General features: G+C 32.8%; 1 protein-coding gene across 2 annotated transcripts in view; it reads left to right on the top strand.

The window, feature by feature from the left end:
• LOC105856589 (zinc-regulated GTPase metalloprotein activator 1C) overlaps positions 1 to 18,481 on the top strand; it is a 44,204-nt gene that overhangs the window by 21,684 nt on the left and 4,039 nt on the right. For both annotated transcript variants that reach the window (XM_020289298.2, XM_076008649.1), the window contains 5 exons: positions 2,281 to 2,327; positions 4,050 to 4,136; positions 7,122 to 7,166; positions 12,348 to 12,404; positions 16,110 to 16,161. In XM_020289298.2, coding sequence (XP_020144887.2) covers positions 2,281 to 2,327; positions 4,050 to 4,136; positions 7,122 to 7,166; positions 12,348 to 12,404; positions 16,110 to 16,161 — 288 coding nt within the window. The remainder of the gene's footprint in view (positions 1 to 2,280; positions 2,328 to 4,049; positions 4,137 to 7,121; positions 7,167 to 12,347; positions 12,405 to 16,109; positions 16,162 to 18,481) is intronic.

The raw sequence follows: 18,481 nt of genomic DNA, 5'->3' as shown, positions 1-18,481 counted from the left end.
CAATTTAAGGGTGTCATGCTTCACAGAGCCAGCCCATCACAAGTAAAGCTGAGAAATGGTACCCTGTGGCCAGCCAGCCAAATTGAAACTGAAGTGGTAATTGATATCATGGGCTATCACTCTAATGGGATTGTCACCCATTGATCTGAAATATTCATTTTTTAATCATGGGCAAAGAATTGGACAACTTAAAATGACAGCTCTCTATTCTCAGGACTTGACACCTAGGCTACTGACGTTGTTCTTTTCAGTTCTACAAATGTGACAGCATTTAATGCAATAGAATCAATGAATGAAGTTTCCCAGAAAAGGTCAAGTGAGAGGTTTCTTTTTGGGTCTTCTGTTATATTGCACAGGCTGTTGAAACAGTTCAGCCAGAAAACAGTTTAGCTTGGAAAAGACCAGAAAAATAAATAGACTGACATTATGCAATAATTGTTTTAAAACTAAAATAGTGTTAGGACCATAACCAAACCATTTGAAAGAAATAGTTGCTGGTTGCTGCTGCTGCTGCTGCTGCTGCTTTATTTAAATGACAACTGACATCTTTGACCCTAGATTTATTTCCACTTTGGTCAACAACAGTGTTCTTTTACAGACAGTTTTAAGACAGTTTTTTCTTTTCTTTCTTTTCTTTTCTTTTATTATTATTATTATTTTTGGTCTGGCTTGTTTATTTCTGCAGAACAGGACACCCTATAGCCCTTTAGAAGTCATGTCTACAGTGGTGTTATTTCAATGAGTTCCTTTGTTTCTACCCTCCCAGTTTTATTGAGGTATAATTGACAAATAAAAATTATATATATTTAAGGTATACAATGTGAACTTTTGATATCAGTATATGTTGTGAAACAAATATGTCACCTCACATAATTACCATTTTTGGGAGGGTTGTGGTGAGAACATTTAAGATTTATGCTCTTTGCAAGTATTTAATATGGTAGTAACTATAGTCACCATGCTATAATCAGCTCTCAGTAACTTATTTATCCTGCATAAGTGAAACTTTGTACTCTTTGACCAACTTCTTACACTCCCCCTTCCCCCCTCCTTGTTTTTTATGGTAGGCTAAGTTGGGGGTTTGAACCTTAACATTTTGAATATATTGTATTAATTAGTACCAAAATTATTTTTGTCTTAGATATATAAGCAAAAGCCACAGTCTCTAAGCACAGATGAGGAATCTTTTGAAGGGGTGTGTGTGTATAATATATATAATGTAAAATATTTTGAAAAATATGTTTTTGCAGATTTTTTCTTTCATTTGTCTATACAGGTAGAATAAAATGCCAAAGTTTCCATTTTGTTTTTATTTTATAAATGAATGTCATTTGACTTAATGACCAAATGGTGGAATGTGTTATTGGAGACTCTTCTTTCAAATAGGAGACATTGGTTTGAGACTTTTTGCAGAGTTTGACTTGGGGAAGTAGAAAGTCTTGTAAGGGAAATGTTGCGCTGATATCTAGAGAAACTAAATGTTAGTATACATTTATTTTTTAGTGTTTGTACAGCTGTCATGTGCACAGAGTAGGGAATTTATCTCTTCTGCTATAATTATGTATGATTATATCATATTCTTAATGGAGTTGTACGTATTGGCAGGCTTTTATTTCAGAGGATTTTCACTTATTTTTATATTTGATACTTTCTAACTGCTTGCAGTTAGTAAAATGTTAGTCTACCCCAGTTAGCTTTGAGGTGAAGATTTCTAATCTCTTGGAGAAGTGAACATTCAAAACACTGAGTTACTTTTGTTGAACTACCCATTTTATTAGTTCCATTTAGGTACAGAAATTCAAAAGCATCTCTAATTCTCTGTCATATCTTTTTAACGCCTTACCAACTCACAGCCAGATAGCTCCACATTTGTGTGTAAATAAAGCTTCCAGAAGGTCAACAATATAATATCTTGAAAAATATTTAAGAGTTTTAAAAGAGTTTTCAATATTATAGGATCATTCAGAAGCAGATATCTTGCCCAACCGTATCATGTAAAGAGGGGTTTTCCTTTTAAGAAACAGAAAGACAGGAGTATAAAATCATAAGCCCCTTCTTCCTCCAAAAAATTCCACTGGTTCACTGTAGAAAAATATTACAAATGGGAAGAAAAATGTTTTCAGATAGAAAAGTTAGTTCTAAATTTGTGTATTCAGTAATTGAACTTGTTAAAGTCTTTATTGGAGGCAAGAAAAATGTCTCTAATGTAAAATCCTTTGTGTTGCCATTAGATTTTATATTATATCACAGTAACTTTTTTCAAACTTTGTTTTTGTTTAGCATTTAATGGAAGAAAAACCTGATGGCCTTATCAATGAAGCTACTAGGTATTCTTATTTAAAGTATATATTGATTGCTGGCTAATTAGAGACAATCATTTATATGAAAACCATAAACAAGCTAAGAAATATAAAAACATAGTCAAGGACATTTATTTTATTTTTTCTCCCACAGTTGAGTTATCGCTATCTATTTATAATGGTCTAATAAGTAAAATTTTACTTACAACCATTTTTACTGTAGCATAAAGTGAGTGCTGAACGCAGGAGTTGAGTTCTTTGTGAGGAACTTAGAAAATATAACATTTACAAATATTTTCTTTTCATACAGTTTATTTGGGATTGAAGATTATAAAAAATAGTTGGCTTCTTTAACAGCATTTCATTTGATTTCAGTGTTCACTATTACTCAGAATAATAGAGCAACAAATATGGAAATAAATTTAACTTGGCATTTAAACATTTTTAAATTTAAATGCCTTTATATTCCTAATTGACTTGTCTTTATACTTATAAATATTTAATTTGCCTACCCTGAGCATATTCTTGCCAATGGGATAATGGTTTTGGGATAGATGGCAGTCACTAAATATGCTTCTGGATTTAAGAGGGAGACCCCTTGGGGTTTGCTAAGGATCATCCAGACATAAATCATAAAGACTCAAAGCAAGCAGTTGATTCTGTATTATTTCGGAGTATGGTACTTTGTTGTTTTGTTATCCTACCTAAACACTGCATTTGGTATATAATTATAATTAAATTTAGCACGAACTTAAATGTTTGGGTAACTTTTTTCCTCATGAAAATGTGGGATTATAGGAAATGTAAATAAGTCAAATAGAAAATAGCAAAATGTTGTAAAAGCCAAAAGCAGATTAAACATAGAATTCCTCCAATTTAAAGATTGCAACGGTTTATATTTTGAGATATTGTACATTGTCTTTATTCATATAAAATTTGCTTAAACATTATATTGTGGTGTATATATTGTTGACATCTGCTTTTTCAGTGAATTAAAGTTAATTTAGTTTTGAAAATTTAGTTATGTTCTTTGAGATATAGCAAAAGACTAGGATTAGAAACAGATAGTCCAGTGATTAAAATTTTCTGAAGAATTGAAGAAGATTGAAAGAATTCCCAGCTCTACTACTCCTGTTAGTAGAAAATAGAATAATTTTAATAATCTATTTTGTTACTAACATTCTGTCAATGGATTCTTTAACTTGTATTTCTGCATATCCATTTTATGGAGATAATATACAATATAGTCATAGTGAAGAAGATATTTGTGCAAGATCCTAATACATCTTCTGAAGTGTAGTTTTTAAACTAATATAGTGTTTAATGTTCTCTGTGTTTCTTTGAAAAATATGATAAATATTATAAGAAATATTTTACTAAATAGCCTGTCCTTATTCCTACCATATTAGATATCTGAATTTTGTGCTTTTCTTTACAAAGAAAATTATGAGTTAAAAATCATCCTTTTGATTATAAACTTTTTGAGGCTTTCTTTGTAGTTTCAGAGTAGCAAGTAAGAGAACTTAGTAAATACTTTTTGAATAAATTATAGGAAATCTAAATTTATATAGTGATGAATATAATTCATCTATACTGTCTGAAGAATAAGTAGATTAGGAGTAAACTGAATCACTACTATGGTTACCATATAGTTCTTAACCAATATATTGGTCTGAATGAGATGTTTCTATTTACTTTTAATTTCTTAACATTTTTCTTTTGACATCTGTTCTTTGTCTGCTATTTTAGGCAAATTGCTTTGGCAGATATCATTCTCATCAATAAAACAGACTTGGTTCCAGAAGAGGATTTAAACGAATTAAAAACAACCATTAGGTACAAAATTATATGTTTATTAAGTGCCTGCAAATCCAAAGTGTACTATACAAAATATTTTTATCATGACTGTTTGCCCTGTAGAAACTTATGGTTCAAAGTTGACCTACTTCATGGGCCATTAGGGAATCACTTGTGTTGTTGACTAATTGACTACTATGTAAATAGCAATATATAAAATTAATCCCCTTGGCTTGCAGAATATAGTTCAAAATCTGTAGACTGATATTCAGGGTCCTCTGACTCCAACCTCCTTTTCCTGTCTTGTCTTTGACTCTTTCCTAATGTCAAGCCTACCTAACTTTACCCAGGATGGTCAGTTTCCCATGAATGTGTCTTGCCAGATCTCTTCTTCTTTACTTACAATGTGTTCTCACTCTGCCAATCGCTGAATTCCTTCTTCATCTTTGTTTTTTTTTGTTTTTGTTTTTAAAGCAATTTTATCCATTCTGTAAAGCCTGTTTTCTCTTTCTTTCCCCTTCCTTTCTCCTTCCTCTGTAAAGTCTATCTGACTTCACAGGTGGTCTCACTTTTCCCTGAACCCTCATTGACTTTGTCTTCCTTAACTGTCAATTATGCCTTGTCTTCCAACTTGCTTTGATGTCTTCAGTGTCCATGGCCAAGGCTGATTAGGACAGTATGACTGATACTCAGATATGTTTTAAATGATTTAGCATTTTGCGGACTGTTCTGGAGACTCCCATTCCTTTTGAAAACAAAGGTGTATTTTTCAAACAAGGTTAGAGTTCAGGGACTTTTTTTTGAATTATTTTGTAAGACCTGAACTAATAAATGACATGTATAGAGAGACATTCAGTAGCTTTTATTATTGGTCATCTTTAATGTGTACAATGCTTTGCGCATGGTGGCTCAAAATTTACCATTCTTAGCATTTATAACTTTTGCTGATGATATCAGATTTTGAATCTGTCATGCCAGTTAGTATATGTTATAAATTGAATCAATAAAAGGCAAGACTAATTAAGGGATTGTTTGTACTAATTAATGATTTTGGAAGAAAGAAATTCATACTTTTTCTGCATATTTGATCTTAATACTAATGTTCTTTAACTTTACTATAAAAATTATGTTAATATCTTCATGTGGAGGGCAGGTAGTGTTGCATAGTGTTGAAGATCATGGACCTTGGAATCTGCTTGGGTTCTAATCCTTGGTCTGTTTCCCACTGTGTTCTTAGGAAACGTATTTAACCTTTTAAACCTTTTAAAGCCTCAACTGTAAAACAGGAATAATACTTATAAGTTTGCTTTGAGTATTACGTGAGACAATGTTGGCAAACTTTGCACGGTGTCTGACACATAGTAGTGCTCTGTTAGCTGTTATTATTATAATGTAGATTTCTTCTTAGTAAATTTATGTTACAGAGAATAAAAATGAAAGAAAGAGAAAGATAGCTGATATTTTTGAAAAGTCTAGAAAGTGGTGAATGGAGATTATGTCTTTTAATTTTGTTTCTTTTTTAAAAATCTTGTACACTATTGTGATTGCTAGAAAAACATACTCTAATTAGCAAACATTTTTGGTTTAAAAGGAGTGATTATTATTATTTGGCTTTTATATCCCCATATTGACTATCTAAGCTGAATTACTGACACTAGCAATATTGATTATTAGCCAGTTTGTTAACAGTATCAGAAAAGAATTTGGAAGAAGCAATTTGATAAATTACAGACCCTTTTGACTTTTATCCTCAATTTATGCCAGACTTGTGAGTGACTCAGAATCAAATTTGGGGCATTGAAAGAAGGTAAACATGTTTGAGAGGAAATAGCCATCAGATTGCAGAATATATTCTGAAGAGAAGATAAAGGATTTTGTGCTGGGCGTGGTGGCTCACGCCTGTAATCCTAGCACTCTGGGAGGCCGAGGCGGGCGGATTGCTTGAGGTCAGGAGTTTGAAACCAGCCTGAGCAAGACCCCGTCTCTACTAAAATAGAAAGAAATTAATTGACCAACTAAAAATATATATACAAAAAATTAGCCGGGCATGGTGGCACATGCCTGTAGTCCCAGCTACTCGGGAGGCTGAGGCAGTAGGATCGCTTGAGCCCAGGAAATTGAGGTTGCCGTGAGCTAGGCTGATGCCACGGCACTCACTCTAGCCTGGGCAACAAAGTGAGACTCTGTCTCAAAAAAAAAAAGAATTTTGTAAAATGGTTGAAAGAGACAGTGGAGAAACTGGCCTCAGAATCATTGCATGTGGGAAGCCTTACCCATGAGAACAAGCTGGAACAAGTAGCAGGCATCTTGGGCCTAACCCTAAAGTAACCCTAAAGACAATGGAATTGATGATATAAAGATAAACAGATGCAATATACAGTATGTTGAAAAGGATTTAATAAGTACTCTTTGGTGCCATATAAAGGGAGCCATATTCCATTATTTTAGTATAAGAAGAGGGAGGACAGGCATAATGAATAGAGATCCTAGTTAGGGAACTGAAGGGGTTATTCTATAAGGGAACCCGGGATATGTGACTTAGAGTGACTATGGATATTGGGGACAAGCTGGGTCAAAGCCACTTACAACCAGGTTTTTATTTCTATTGTGTGTATAGTCATTTCCACAATGTCTGGGGAAAAATTGGCTTTCAATTAAAATTTTGAGTGTCTACTCATTTTAAGAACACTAGAATTACTGGCTATTTATGAATCATTTTTTTCTAAAGTGGAATGTCTTTTTATAAATCACACAGTAGTCCCTAATCTGTCAGTTCTGCAGTAGATTTTTGCATATCATGGTTTCTTAATGCATGAGTGGAATATACCTGATTTATGGTTTGAAGGAAAAGAATATTTAAACTATAAAAAAGTAAGTTTTGTTTTTCTATTTTTATTTTTTTCTAGTTCCAGATATATTTGTGTATGCTTACTTCCTGTTTTAGAAATAAATGTTTTGTGTGCTTTTAAAAAAAGCTAATATTTATAGTTTTTTTTACCTTTTCTTGTTCTTTTTAAATTTCAGATCAATAAATGGACTAGGAAAAATTTTGGAAACACAGAGATCAAGGTACTTTTAAAAAGCTATTACTAATACTAGCAACAAGTAATTTTAGTTATTAATGAAGACTAAATAATTGATAAATATGTTTGATTCTAAAACATATATTTAAAAAAGTGGGACCCAAACATGTTGTTTGAAATGCTCTTTATAAATTAGTTTGGCATATTTAGTTAATACATTTACCACTTTTAACAACTAAGACTACAGAGTCATGATAACACTATGTAACTGTGCTTTTGCTTAATAAAGAAGAACACAGAAGACTTTAAACCACTCAAAAAGGTAACTCAATCCAGAAATCTGAAAAATATACGGAAGAATGTTATCTTAATTTGAGGTATTTATATGGCTTTGTAATATTTTTAAAACCATCTTAGTGTTTCATAGTGACCAAAAAATGTCATTTAAAAATACATGGAATCTTTACCTTTAGGTTCCTGATAAATTTTTTAATTAAATTTTGATTTTCATTTCCTTTAGGTTTTTCTCTCTTTTGTTCTGTGTATATAGATGTACATTACTTTATAAAATAGATGTACTCTCAAAACATCTGTGAAATGTATTTGTGTAGATTGAACTCTGTTTTCCATTGAATGCTGTCATGATTTCAGAAAATTTCTCTATGGGGGTACTTTATTTAGCTCATTTTTGGCGAGAACGGCTCAGCAGCTGATAGACCCAGCAACATGCAGCCAGCAACTCTGAGGCCTGCAGCTGGCAATCTAGTGCCACCCAGTCCCGAGTTGAGAGATTCTTTCTTTGAAAGTACAGTAGAGGCCTTAGCTGAGTGGCTTGTCTGCTATGGCAGAGATTAGAGGTGCTGACAGACTGCCATAAGTGTTAGGCAGTAACAGCAGCAGCTGCTTATATGCATGTGAACAGCTGGGGAATTAATTTGGTATGCATTCTCAGGAGCCACTCATCTGCTGGCAGAGGTAGCAGAAGAATGCCCTCAGTTTAAGTCCTCTACAAGCATACACCAAATGTGTTCCCTGCATTTCAAATTCCATTGTAGAAAATCTCTGATAATCTGACTCATACCATGAACCATTCCTCAGTTTCTTCTTCTTATGTCTACATTTCCTTTCTCCTTAATTTTTCTCTTTACAAACTGACATGCGGACAACTGTATAGTATTTAAAGAAGCTTTTAAAAATCATATCCATAAATAGCTGTGGTTCTGTCATAATAGCATTTATTCAGTTCATATTTACAAACATCTTAAATCAATTTTCTTCTTTTGTTTTCATTTTGGAAATACCCATATTCTGCATAAAGGCTTTATATTGATTAGTTTATCATGTAATAATTTAGTTTGACATTTCTAACATTTTTAATGTTTGCTCTATTACATTATAGAACAGTAAACATGCAGTGATTTTTGTTATTTCAAATGGATGAATGAATGCACGAATAAAATCTTCTTTCTTCTGTTTCTTCAGTATGTGGTGTTTGCTAGTGCATTTGACAATCTAAGGTCTTTCTGAAATAATACTTCCTTGCTATGAAAACTGAAGTTGCATTAGAATCCTTTTCAGTGATGATCAGACATCCACAGTAGAATTCTAACTACTGAGTCATGAATTTTTTTTTTTTTTAATTTTTTCAGCATATTATGGGGGTACAAATGTTAAGGTTACATATATTGCCCTTGCCCCCCTCCCTCCTCGAGTCAGAGCTTCAAGTATGTCTATCCCCCAGTTGGTGTGCATCACACTCATTATGTATGTATATACCTATCCCCTCCCCTCCACCTGCCCAACACCCGATAGATGTTATTTCTATATGTCCACTTAAGGGTTGATCTGTTAATACCAATTTGCTAGTGAGTACATGTGGTACTTATTTTTCCATTCTTGGGATACTTCACTTAATAGAATGGGTCCAGCTTTAGCCAGGAAAACATAAGAGGTGCTATATCACTGTTGTTTCTTTTAGCTGAATAGGACTGCATGTATACATATACCACATTTTATCAATCCACTCATGTATTGATGGGCACTTCGGTTGTTTCTACATCTTTGTAATTGTGAATTGTACTGCTATAAAAATTCCCCCAAATTCTTTGAGGCATAGCAACTTGAGCTTCTCTGTTTAGAAACTAAGTATTCACTTCTTAGCAAAATAGTTGAAATCACTGTGATAGAAGTTTTGTTTTTTTATTATTATTAATTTTAATCCTTTTAGTATTTTGTGGTTAAGTGCTGACAGTAGTAAAAACTGCTATAAGCATGTGTAGAAAAAGGCTCACCTTGAGTATTTAAGATTAGGGAATAAAAATAGTGTGTGGCATTGTCTTATTGGTAACACTTAAGTTGATTTAGAGGCAAATGAAATTCTAGTGGACCACATAGACTTCAGAAGTAGCAGTGAAAGAGTAGAAGAGGATGTTTATCTTCTCTAGATTTTTTCTTAATTTAGAAATTTAAGTGAACTGAACAGAGGAAAACCAATACCCAGTTGGTCAATAATAAGTTAATCAATTCAACAAACCATTTATTGAACATTCTGCTGGCTCCTAGGCATTTCATTGCATGTTAAGGATTTAAGCAATGGATAAGGCATTAGGAAATTTCGTTCTAGAGCTCAGGACTGAGGTATTGGACAGTTTCTACAATTCGTAGATCTGGGATTGGCTGGTGTACTCTGTTTGTGAGACTCATTGGAGTTTGAAAAGGAGACTATTAGGCAATATCCCTAGAGTAGAAGCTGTGGTCCCATCCCCACCTTGGAGAGCTTAAACCCTCATCCTTTTCATTCCCCTGTCCCTGGTCTTAGGCTACTTAAACAATCTTTTGACATAAAATTGAAAGTAGCTCTTCACAGGGAAAAGATTAGATGCTCATGGCAGAGATAGTTCAAGAAAGTAGGAGAAAAATGAGCTTTTGAAGTTTTTTCTTCTTCCTTTTCATTACTTCACTCACATATTCAGTTTTAAAAATATAGTAATGGTCTCTTTATTATTATTTTTTTCTATTTTAATGTTTTGGAAAAGATTTTATGTTTTTATCTCCAAAGGAGAAAGTTAAATATATTTGATGCCATGGAAATTAGTTTTCTGGTAATATGCCTTGAATGAATGAAGAATTTATTTTTCATGGTGGTACTAGATTTGGGGATAGTTCATATCTGATAGCTTAGACTTTTTCTCTTTTATTCTCCATTGAGAATTTGGTGAAAGACATTGATATTTTATTCTCTACAGAGTGTAATTTGTCATACAGATCTATTATTGACCCTCTCTGTTTTGGAAATATCAAAAGAATCTGGGTATAAAGTAGAATTATCTGTAAATGACATGTATTCTCAAGGACACTGTTATAGTGAAACAGTAGTTCATTTAGAAGCTTGTGTTTCAAAACTGAATTTGATATTCCCCAAATTGGCCTGAATAAATGTTATTAAACTCTAAGCTATTTACTTAGGTGAAGATGATAAACTTGGGAAGAAACTTTATTTATTTATGAACCTGTCAATATAAATATTTGCTCCATGGTGAGAGTGAGAGAAAAAGGAAATATGTTTAATGTTAAAAGTTTGGCCTCTTAGTGTAAATTGATATTCAAGAATTTCTTCATGGGGTATTTACTTCTTTGCTTGATCATTTTTCCAATTCTGCACATCTAGGATGTTCAGAATTTGAAGTGTTGGTACAGTCTAATAACATAGAACTTTGGAGTATTCTTCTTTTAATAAGATGGGAATTTGTCTGTCTTGTGCCAAGATAAGCGTCCATAATCCAACAGAGTATTGTTGCCACAATATGAGTATGTGGTGGACTGCTGAGAATGAACAAAGCAGGCACAGCTGGTCAGTCCCATGTTAAAGGAGATATTTTATCTTACATGGTTGTGCATTAAAAAAATATATTGAATCTGAAAAATGAAGTTTTTTTTTCCCTTGTAAGAAAATTTAATAAATTTAAAAAGCTCCTGGAGTCTAATTTTGAAACTTAATTATACTTTTGTTGTTTTCTTTGAGCATTCCTCAATTTTAGCTTTAAATATGGAGAAATGACTGTCCTGTGCTATTTTATGGGCTTATGTTAAAATTAGAACTCAATCATTACTTGTATGTGTTTAAACCAAACCCAATGCTGGTTATGATATGCTATTCTCATTTGATTTGAATTGTTGCATTCCTAGTAAGGTTTAATTATCACTAAGTAATTCTGATGGAAATAATGTCTGTTCAAAGAGAGCTCTGAGAAGTTTCTTTCTATATGCAACCCCATGCTGAATGAATGAAATCAAACTACATGCTGATAAAGGTCTTAGAGTGACTTAATATTTATACATTGGTTTGACTCCTTATATTTTTATATTACATATAATATCATGAGAGAGAGAGAGAGTAAAAGAAATACAAAAATTCCAGAGATATTTGAATCCACCAATACTACTAACTTATTTCCATTTGTCATTTCTTTTGTTTCATCTTTTAAGTACCGTGTTTCCCCGAAAATAAGACAGGGTCTTATATTTATTTTTCCTCAAGAAGACACACTAGGGCTTATTTTCAGGGGATGTGTTATTTTTTTTTAAGTACGGTACAACAATCTACATTTATTGAAATATAGTTAAGTCGTCTTCTTCTGGAACATCATCATAACTTTCCAAACCCCGAATTCCATCCTAATTTCTTACGACTCTATTTCCTTTAGAACCATTGGCCCCAGTCTCTCATGTCGCAATAGAGCTCTCATGGGGCAGATGAGAAGGGCTGCTGGTCTTCTTTACTGCTCCTTGAGGAAATGCATGGGTTGTGCAAATGTGCTGTGTAGCCACACCCGTCACTAGGGCTTATTTAGGGCGAGGGCTTATATTGCACAAATGCTTAGAAATCCTGCTAGGGCTTATTTTATGGGTAGGTCTTATTTTTGGGAAAACACGGTAATGAGCTGCTTGGAAACGTTTTGGTTTTTTAGCTGTTTTTTTTTTGTTGTTGTTGTGGTTGTTATAAAAGTGTATTTGAAAAGCTCATAAATTTCATGATTGAAAAGATAATTAAAAGTTAAAAGCAAACAACAAAAACCACTAGAGCTCGTTGAAGCAATAACTACGTAATTTTTTGCCTTGATCTTATACTTACAAATTTTATGTATAAAAAGTTTTGAGTCAAGAATATTCTTGATTAATTGGATGTATTTTACAGAATTTCCAACTGTTCACATTGGTTTTCTTTTAGAGTTGATCTGTCTAATGTATTAGATCTTCATGCTTTTGACAGTCTGTCTGGAATAAGGTATGTCTTCTCTATTTTGTCACTTGTAATGTACCTTTTATTCCACAGTTATGGGAATGATTTACACAATTGCACCCTTAATTTAAGCTTACTGTCCATTCCTTTGGCATACATACAAGACCATTGTTAGTTATGTTCTTGAAAGTTTGTTAATTGGTTGTTTGGAAATCATAATGCATTTTTCTATAGAAATTATAGTATAAATGATAGTTAACTTTAGAGACTAATCGCTAATATTTTATACCAACCACTATGTATAATATTCTTTCTGTGGGAAAATGCATGAAATATGTAGACAATTTTAGCTTAGTGTGTTCACACAAGTAACTCTCTTCCCATTAATGATGGATCAATTTTTTCTTTCTTGTTGGGGGATCTTTTAATTGTGGTAAGAATATTTAACATGAGATCTACTCTTTTAAATTTTTAAGTGTACAATACAGTATTTTTAACTATAGGCATTATGATGTACAGACAGCAGATTTCTAGAACTTACTAATCTTATGTAACTGAAATTTTATACTTTATATCAGGGTTTCCTTTTTTAAGGCTGGATAATATTCCATGTTGTGTATATACCATGTTTACTTTATCCATTTATCTGTCGGTGGAAATTTAGTTTGTTTCCACATCTTGGCTCTTAAAAATAATGCTGCAATAAGTATCTTTTCAAGTTTGATATATGTCCATACAAACTCATGAAAATGGACACCTCTCTGGGTATTTTAAATTGTTGAAGCAGTTTTGCTTAAGGGTTAGCATGGTGAGTGGTTCTATACTTGAGACTTCTAATTCCCATTCATATATATAATTCTAATTTTGCCTTAGCTATGCCTTTAAAAATTAATTCTATTTTCAACTGATATTTTCCTCCTCAGTCTTTAGTATTGTTCACATTTCAAAAATAGCATCTAAAGTAACTTGCAAGAATAGGGCATGATAGTGTTTTATTTGACCTCTCTTATGTTGTAAATTGGAGAGTTTAAATTCACATTTAGTTTATTAAAAAAATTATTTGAGATTATTTCAGCACCTAGAGGTATGGGATAGACAGGGCGGTTATCTCCTCCTTCGCATTTTGGAAACTTAATCTCAGAGTGAATTTGTAAGTGACAGAGTCATTCTATAATAGGAGCCAAGTCTTCAGTTGAGAACTATTTATTTCACCTGTAGCCTCTGGTGTTGGAGCAGTACCTTTTTAGAGCAAATGAATAACAAGTTGAAATTACAAAGATACTTCCAGGGTACCTGGAAGAAATTAACATTTGCCTTTCTAGTCCCAGTTAATGGGAAGGCAGCAAGTTTAGTATACCTGAATTACATATGAGCGATTTGTTTTTTAAAAAGATTCTTATATAAGGTCAAAGAAAATTGTAGTAGAAATAGTTATATCTTTTCAGTCCACTCCTGTACACAGTTGTGAAATCTCCTTTCAGCACCCTGAACCATTTTCCCTCATGTCAACTTCAGGTACCCAGTGTCATTTATGCTTGATAATGATTGTGTAGTACGAAAATCATTCAGAATTATACTAAGTTTTTTCATGCAAAGCCTTTGTACTTCTAATTCTGAAATGAAACGCTTTCACCCCGTTAAATGAATATGGCCCTAAGCATAAACTTGGTTTGGTTATTTTAAAATGTTCTTTTTTCCCTTTTTAGTGCTGTCTTTTCTAGGGAGATAGATTGGCTGAGGCTGTCATCTAAGTCTAGGCATATGAGAGCCTTTGTCTTTTGCTACCCATTTCTGCAAGGATGAGAAGTCTAGCCCATCCTAACCTTTATCTTGCTGATCCTTTTCTTCTTTTTACTTCAAGGCTCCAGTACATTTCATCTGAGTATTTAATGCTGTTTCACCAGTTAGCCATGCTCCCTTTCTCTCATCCTCCACAATTGGCTTGGAGCTATATTAATTTATTTGAGGCTGTAGGTGGTTTTGATGGTTATAAATCCTGTGATACATTTAAATATTTTTACAAGGGAAACAATGAAACAGTGCTATGTGGAAACTTGCTTTAATTTATCTTGGTTAGGTCTAAGAGCTTGCAAGTTGGTTGCCATTTAATGTGTAAAACACTAAAATATTTCTTTGTTGAAATCTTTGTTTTTTTCCTTCATGTATTATATCCTTTAGTATTTTATTCCTAAAATAAGAGTTATAATATGAAAATATTTCCCACTTTGGTATTTAGTGTCTTAATTTTTGTTTTTCTTTTTTACTTAAGTCTTTTGCTATAATTTGCTGTAATAAAGATACTTTCATCAAAGCTTCCAGTTCTTTATATCATTCTGTATTTTTACTTGGAAAAATAGAAATGTTGCTAGTTCCATCTTACTGTGACACTAACAAAATTATTGTTTTTTTACAGAACATAATGGTTTATAAAACATAAAACTATTTTAGATTTATACACTTCATTAGTGTAGAGACTAAAATTGTTTCAAGATTACAAGTTAATGTGTAAAATAGGGATTCTGATTCATGAATTTAAGGTTTTGGTAGCATATGCTTATGCTTGTCCACTAAACTAAATTAAACTTTTTTTTTATTTGTATGATAGCAAATTTAAGGGCATAAAATCCTGAGACTTAGTAGGAACTAAACGTAAATGTTCATTCTTAGATTTTTGACTTTTTGCTTGCATATGAAAATTTGGGCAGTCATTGTCCAAAAACATTAAATATTGAACATACGGAAAAAGCATATGATTTTTCAAAGATTTACTTAAGTAGAATGAATATTCTACACTTGATTAAGAGCAGTTATAATGCTTTAGTGACACTTAAAAATGTTGCTATTTAATGTGATCCCACCACTATAGATAAGGCCTTTGCATAACTTTTTTTGGTGCTTAGCTGCTAAACGGGAGACTCTGTTCCTCAGCAACCAGCTGGGAAGGATTTAATTTGACACTCTCCCTACTATGACCCCCCAATGAGACTCATTCCCTCCAACAGTTCCTACAAGCCCTTTCTCTTTCCCAAACTCGCTGTTACTAATTTACCCCTCACTGTTCTTCAAGGCAAAACATCTGCAAGGTTTTAAGTCCCTTTCTGTCTCCCATCTTATCCCCATCAGTGTCTAAATGTACGCTACAGTTGTTATGGTTGTAATTTGTTATGCCATATTGATTTTGCTCTTTTCGTATCAGAACAATGCATTTTTAAGATTCTGACTTTCTGTTTTTTCTCAGCCAGTAACTGACTACATACAAGATTAATATTTATGGATACTATTTTCTAAATAAGTACATATGTTCAAGGAAAAACACTGATAAAGTAAAATTTACTCTTCTTTTGTTAGGTGCCAGTGTTTTTGTATTAGGAAGTGTGGGGGGAGTTAAGAAACTGAGCAATGTTGAAATGGTTATATATATTTTTCTACTCCTGTGTAAGACCTATTGGAATTATAAAGAAAATCTGTTGACATATTGAACTACACAAAATAATGTTGCTAAAAGAGTAGTTTTTCTCTTTGTTGTACGTATATGTATGTATATGAATGTGTGTGCATTTGCAAGAAATTTTTAAACTTAGTCTTCTAGGTTTTCTCTATTAGAATATGTGAACAAAATGTAAAATTGGAACTGTGGAATAGATTCAATTATGGAAAATCTCTTTCTTATTTAGCTTTGTGTTGCTTAGTAATGTATAAAGTTAAATCAGAAGTGTATGGATCTGTGAATTTATAATCAGTTGTTCCTAGTTTGCAGAAAAAACTTCAACATGTGCCAGCAACACAACCTCACCTTGATCAGGTAAAAAAATATTTAAAAATGTTTCTAAAGTATTCCTTTTAACTAAGTTGGCTATGTTTAGGACTATTTTATTAGAGCTCCTTCTAAAATGGTATTTTTGAACTGTGTTGATAATTTTCAGAATTTTGAATGCTTTTGAGATCATCTGATACAGCTTCTTAAAACATAATAGGAATTCATCAAATCAGAGTTGTTTAGACTCTTAGGAAATCATGATTTCTAGCTTCTTCATTCTGTAGATCATTCAGCATATTTTGATCAGTTCTTCCGATGGGAATTACTATTTAAATGCATCCTGGTAGTCTGTTTTTAACTATGTTTAACTAACTGATTAAGTAAAAGTCTGATATAAGCATGGCTTATTTAAATAAAAATTGACTTTGAGTTTCACCTTAATGGTAGCACTGTAAATTTGAACTCCTTAAGGTGTCTTTCAGCTTCTAAAATTCTAATCTCTTAGTTAAATATGTAAGATGCTAAGAACAAACTAGTTGTATTTTCCTTGTACCCATGTTTCTGTTAAGTAGGTCATAGATGATAGAGCTTTAGAAACTTCTTTGTTCCATTTAAAACCTGGGGCTGGGGGTTGTGTGAGTGAGTAGTGTGCCTTGTCTTCCCTCCTCTGGAAGCAATCAATTAGATCTTGAATCAATATCAGTCGTGATAGGGCCAAGATAACAGCAGCCGCTTGTTCATTTGTCTTCATTTTGGCTCTTATTTATGGGGAGCTATACTACCATGTTTTTTTGGCACCTTTCTCTGAGAAACTTATGTTAATAGGATATTCACCTTAACTTATCTTTAAAATGAGTGAATGAGAGAAATACAAGTCCACAGAGGTAGATTGTTTTGGGAAAAACCAGCTGTTTATGATACTCAATATCAGTCATAAAGATGAACTTGAAACACATTCTTCTAATAAAGGACATCATAGTGGGAGTCATAGGAGTTAAAAGATGAAGAAAATGTGCTCACAAGAACATTTATCTACAACCCTAGTATTTTGAATGTACCCCTGTCATGGCATATATAATGGCTTATGGTTTGGGTTGAAATGCTTTTCCCTTGCATCAGTTTATAAATTCCTTATTGCTTAGCACAGAGCTTAGTATATGGTAGGTGCTCAGTGTATATTTGTTAAAAGAATGAAAAGCTGTGATTATCAAAGGGGGGTATAAATCAGAATCACTTGTGGAGCTTTTTGTAAAAAGAAAATTGGATGCTCAGTAGTTCCTAGCCCTCAGTCTCCAGGATTGGGGCTTGGGTGTGTGCATATTGATGTGTATTTTTAACATTTTATTATGAAAATTTTCAAAGATATGCAAAAGTGAAGAGAACAGTAAAATGAGCTCTTTGTATGCATCATCTGGTTTAAATGATATTGACATTTTGCCAATTTTTTTTCATCAATCCTCCCAACATTTCTTTTGCTGGAGTATTAAAAAAAAAACTTTTTTAATAGAAAATTTCAGATATACATAAAAGTAGACTAGTATAACATACCTCTATCACCCTTGCAGAAGTGTATTAAAGCCTAGACATTATGTCATTTCACCAGTAAATAGGGCATGTCTATCTTTTTTTAAGCTCTGGGAGATTCTGATGCACTTTCCTGCTTTAGTTTATAAACTTAGGGCAAAATATATCAGAAACAAAGGGCTACAGGATTCAGAGGCATGAATTGCATCTCATTTGGTTTAGTGGATCTGAGGTGTAAAGGAGGAAATATATCTTTTCCTTACCCACCAGTAGATTCATGGCAAAGGTCCCTATAATAGATGGAAGATTAACAAGAGAAAAGCATACATACTTATTAAGTTTGTAAAAGACATAAGAACCTTCATAAGGAAGTGAAGACCTAACAAAATGGTTAACCTGTGTATTTTTATGCTAGCTATGATATAGAAGTGGAGAGTCATGGAGAAATATAATTGGATAAAAAGTATGATCTAATGATAATAAACTGGGAGGAACTTAGCAAGGCCTGTTTGTTCAGATTCTTCTCTGTGACCCTTTGTCTTCAGAGATAAGGATGTTCATTTCTTCTGGGTGTAGGGAAGGCACCTCTTGAATGAGTTTTTTTTTTTTATTTTTTTGAGCTTCATTTTCCCCAGTTTATACAATGGAAATAGTTATCTCTACTCTCAAGACTGTTGGAAAGAGTAGATGAAAAGATGAAATGAGGTGACTCAGGCAAAAGTGCCTGGCTCAGTCTGTAGTCAGGATGCTACATATGTTACATTCCTCCTTATTGTGGGGAATCTGGGAAAGAATGAAGTAGTGAGCAAACCTTTTATGAGAGTTTTTGTATAATTTTTTT

The sequence above is a fragment of the Microcebus murinus genome, chromosome 12 (assembly GCF_040939455.1).
Source record: "Microcebus murinus isolate Inina chromosome 12, M.murinus_Inina_mat1.0, whole genome shotgun sequence".
NCBI lineage: Eukaryota > Metazoa > Chordata > Mammalia > Primates > Cheirogaleidae > Microcebus > Microcebus murinus.
Note: the sequence above shows the minus strand (reverse complement) of the source record. Positions and strands in the feature narration are given on the sequence as shown.